The 4,813-nt window shown below is 49.9% G+C and overlaps 1 protein-coding gene across 1 annotated transcript in view; it reads left to right on the forward strand.

Moving 5' to 3' along the window:
- MFSD4A (major facilitator superfamily domain containing 4A) overlaps window positions 1-4,810 on the forward strand; it is a gene marked incomplete at its 3' end in the record, with an annotated part of 18,879 nt that extends 14,069 nt beyond the window's left edge. The window contains exons 4-6 of the mRNA XM_057387518.1: window positions 31-199; window positions 3,500-3,615; window positions 4,739-4,810. Of these exons, the coding sequence (XP_057243501.1) occupies window positions 31-199; window positions 3,500-3,615; window positions 4,739-4,810 (357 nt within the window). The remainder of the gene's footprint in view (window positions 1-30; window positions 200-3,499; window positions 3,616-4,738) is intronic.
- Window positions 4,811-4,813: the final 3 nt, after the last annotated feature.

Below are 4,813 nucleotides of genomic sequence, written 5' to 3' on the forward strand. Positions count from 1 at the left end.
GGGTCTCACCGCTCCTCTGTGCCCCCACAGCTGCCCGTGCCCATCGCCGTGTTTTTCCTGCTCTACAAGGAGCGCATGGTGCCCTGTTTGAACGGCAGCAGCCACCCTTTGCTGCCCGCAGACGAGCTGGCCCTGGAGACGCGACCCGGGGACAAGGACGAGCTGTCCACARCCGGGCAGAGACCCCACACAGCCGCAGGTGAGCTGGAGACACCTCTTTTATGGGTTTTGGGGAGAAAAAGCCATATTTGAGTGAGTCTGGGTGTAGTGAAAGCCCCCAGYGCTGCTGCCTGAGGGATCGAATCCAGGAGTACCCAAATAACGCATTTGGGGTCCGATTGTCCTCAGATTGGATGGAATCTTGGACACAGCTCAGCATCCCAATCCCAATGAGATCTCCAGGCCGTTCCATATTCCCCCGAGCCACCCTAAAGCCAGCCCTGGGCCCTACAAACCTTTTAGGGACACGTGGCAGTTGTGCCCCTTCCTTCCCTCCAGGTTTGGGGTCAGTGTTCTCTTCGATTATTCAGTTTAAAAGTGGTGCAGAACTGATTTTTTTTTATAGGAAAGAAATAAGGAATCACAAATTTCCCCTCTTAATTTAGGGTCTGGTTTCTCACCGATTATTCAGTTTAAAAGTGCTGCAGACACTGAATTTTTTTTTTATAGGAAAGGAATAAGAAATCACAAATTTCCTCTTTTAATTTGGGGTCAATTTTCTTGACGATTATTCAGTTTAAAAGTGGTGCAGAACTGATTTTTTTTTTTTTTATAGGAAAGAAATAAGGAATCACAAATTTCCCCTCTTAATTTGGGGTCTGGTTTCTCACCGATTATTCCATTTAAAAGTGCTGCAGACACTGATTTTTTATAGGAAAGAATCACAAATTTCCCCTCCCGGTTTAGGGTCAGTTTTCTCTTCGATTATTCAGTTTAAAAGTGGTGCAGACACTGATTATTTTATGGGAAAGGAGTAAGAAATCACAAATTTCCCCTCTTAGTTTGGGGTCCAGTTTCTCACTGATTATTCTGTTTAAAAGTGGTGCAGACACTGATTTTTTTATAGGAAAGGAATAAGGAATCACAAATTTCCCTTCCTGGTTTGGGGTCAGTTTTCTCACCGATTATTCAATTTAAAAGTGGTGCAGAACTGATTTTTATCAAAAATGAGTAAGAAATCACAAATTCCTTCCCCTGGTTTCTGGTCAGTTTTCTTGCTGATTATTCAGTTTAAAAGTACTGCAGACACTGATTTTTATAGAAAAGGAATAAGAAATCATAAATTTGCTGTCTCAATTTAGGGTCTGGTTTCTCACCGATTATTCAGTTTAAAAGTGCTGCAGATGCTGATTTTTGCAGAAAATTAATAAAAAAATCATAAATCCTCCCCCAATTTGGGGTCAGCTTTCTCACCGATCATTCAATTTAAAACTGCTGCAGACCCCGATTTTTACAGGAAATTAATAAAAAATCATAAATCCCCCCCAAATTTGGGATCAGTTTTCTTGCTGATTATCCAATTTATAAGTGCTGCAGATGCTGATTTTTGCAGGAGATTAATAAAAAAATCATAAATCACCTCCAATTTGGGGTCAGTTTTCTCACCAATTATTCAATTTAAATGTGCTGCAGATGCTGATTTTTGCAGGAAATTAATAAAAAATCATAAATCCTCCCCCCAATTTGGGGTCAGTTTTCTCACCGATTATTCAATTTAAATGTGCTGCAGTTGCTGATTTTTACAGGAAATTAATAAAAAATCATAAATCCCCCCCAAATTTGGGGTCAGTTTTCTTGCTGATTATCCAATTTAAAAGCGCTGCAGTTGCTGATTTTTACAGGAAATTAATAAAAAAATCATAAATCCCCCCCCGAATTTGGGGTCAGTTTTCTCACCGATTATTCAATTTAAAAGTGCCGCAGTTGCTGATTTTTACAGGAAATTAATAAAAAAATCATAAATCCCCCCCCGAATTTGGGGTCAGTTTTCTTGTTGATTATCCAATTTATAAGTGCTGCAGATGCTGATTTTTGCAGGAAATTAATAAAAATCATAAATCCCCCCCTTGTTTGAGGGGAAAAGTGAAATCCAGCGAGAGTTTTCTCTCGAGCTCCGGGCTGCGCCCTGCCTTGGGGACAATGGGGACATTGTTCTCTGCCACCCGCGGGGACGTGTCCGAGTCAACRCTTTGGGTAAACAGCGAATCTCAGGGGTAAATATGTTTTTAGGGCTGCGGGAAGTGTTCCGTGTTATTCCTGGAGAGTCAACTGCGCCCCSGGGCCATAAAAGGGGATTTTAGGGAATTCCTGGAGTTGAGGTGGGGTGATGTGTGTGTCCCCCTATCCCAAAATTTTTTGGGGTCAGAATTGATTAGCCAAGGAATGTGAGCTCTGCTGGGCAGGGGATCGAGGGATGAGGGATTTTGGGTGCTGGGGTTGGGTTTTTATCGCTTGTAAGGGCGGGGCTGGGAGTGTGGAGCCCCAAAATGGGAAGGGGAGAACGGAGAGTGACAGTGAGAGCCTGGGATCCCAGGGTGGGAATCCCAAAATTATCCCAAAGAGCCGGGATCTTGGGGTATGAAAATCCCAAAATTATTCCAAAGAGCCGGGATCGAGAGTGTGAAAATCCCAAAGAGCCGGGATCCAGAGTGTGGGAATCCCAAAGGTGTCTCAAAGAGCCGGAATCCTGAGGGTAGGAATCCCAAAATCATCCCTAAGAGCTGGGATCCAGAGTGTGGAAATCCCAAAATTATCCCAAAGAGCCAGGATTCTGGGATGTGCAAATCCCAGAGGTGTCCCAAAAATCCGGGATCCTGGGGTGTGGAGATTTGGGGATCCCGGGCTGTGGASAGCCAGGATCCCAAGGGTTTGTGCATCCAAAAGTATCCCAAAGAGTCAGGATCCTGGGATTGTGGAGTGCCAGGATTCTGGGATTTGGAGATCCCAAAAATACCCAAAAAAGCCAGGATCCTGGGGTTTCGAGATGTGGGGATCCTGGGGTGTGGAGACCCAGGATCCCAAGGGTTTGTGCATCCCAAAAGAATCCCAAAAAGTCGGGATCCCAGGTTCTGGACATCCCAAATGTATCCCAAAGAGCTGGGATCCTGGGGTGTGGAGATTTGGGGATCCTGGGGTGTGGACAGCCAGGATCCCAAGGGTTTGTGCATCCCAAAAGAATCCCAAAAAGTCGGGATCCCAGGTTCCGGACATCCCAAAAATATCCTAAAGGGTCGGGATCCCAGGTTCCGGACATCCCAAAAATATCCTAAAGGGTCGGGATCCTGGGATGTGGGCATCCCAAAGGTATCCCAAAGAACCAGAGCCCCATCCTGTTGAGATCAGGACCCCAGGCTTTGGGCTGACCCCATRACCGTTCCCATTTCCCTCTGGAAGCCGAGGGGAAGGTGCAGCTGAGGTGGAACCCCCGTTCCGGGTCCCGCTGGGCTCTGTCCCAAACCCCAAATCCCCTGTAGGGCCCTGATCGGGTTTTTCCCCCCAGGGCACGAGGATTTGTTCAGCTGCTGCCAAAGCAGAAACCTCCAGGGCGCCTCCTTCACTTATTTCGCTGTGCACATCACCGGAGCGCTCGTTCTGTTCATGACTGATGGAATCGTGGTGAGAGCCCTGGAATGGGAATGGGAATGGGAATGGGAATGGGAATGGGAATGGGGATGGGAAAAAGGAATGGGAATGGGAATGGGGATGGGAATGGGAATGGGAGCGGGAATGGGAGTGGGAACAGGGATGGGAATGGGAATGGGGAATGGGAATGGGAATGGGAACGGGGATGGGAATGGGAATGGGAACGGGGATGGGAATGGGAATGGGAATGGGAGCGGGAATGGGAATGGGAATGGGAACGGGAACGGGGGAGCGCCAAGTGCCCGGGGGGGTGACAGGGGGATGGGATGATAGGGTGACGGGGTGAAATGGTCACTGGGTCATTTCCGCAGGGGGCGGACATGATGACACGGTGACAGGGTGATGGGATGACATGGTGATGAGGTGATGGGGTGATGGGGTGACAGGGTTATGGGGTCATGGGGTGACACGGTGACGGGGTGACTCGGTGACAGGGCGACAGGGTTACGGGGTCATTCCTGCAGGGGGAAAGACAGGGTGACAGGGTGCTGGGGTGACACAGTGACACAGTGACGGGGTAGCAGGGTTCAAGGGTGCCAGGGGGAGAGGGTGACACGATAACGGGGTGCCAGGGTGTCAGGGTCATTCCCGCAGGGGGATGACAGGGTGCCAGGGTGACACAATGAGAGAGTGATGGGGTGACAAGGTGACGGGGTGCCAGGGTGACATGGTGACAGGGTGATGGGGTGACACAGTGCCAAGGTGCCAGGGTGCCCCGGTTCCAGGGTGCCAGGGTCATTCCTACAGGGGGGTGACACAGTGCCAGGGTGACATGGTGATGGGGTGACACAGTGCCAGGGTGCCAGGGTCATTCCCACAGGGGGGTGACACGGTTCCAGGGTGTCAGGGTGTCCCAGTTCCAGGGTGACAGGATCTCCCCCGCAGGGGGATGACAGGGTGCCAGGGTGACACAGTGCCAGGGTGACACAGTGACAGGGTGATGGGGTGACACAGTTACAGGGTGACACTGTGACAGGGTTACGGGGTCATTCCTGCAGGGGGGAAAGACAGGGTGCCAGGGTGATGGGGTGACAGGGTGACACAGTGCCAGGGTGCCATTGTACCCCGGTTCCAGGGTGACAGGCTCTCCCCGCAGGGCGAGTACTCGGGGTTCGTGTACAGCTACGCGGTGGAGGAGCCGCTGGCCGTGGTGCACAAGGTGGCCGGGTAC

The sequence above is a fragment of the Malurus melanocephalus genome, unplaced genomic scaffold, assembly GCF_030028575.1.
Source record: "Malurus melanocephalus ecotype Western Australia unplaced genomic scaffold, MMel_1.1 scaffold_1238, whole genome shotgun sequence".
In the NCBI taxonomy this organism is placed as follows: domain Eukaryota; kingdom Metazoa; phylum Chordata; class Aves; order Passeriformes; family Maluridae; genus Malurus; species Malurus melanocephalus.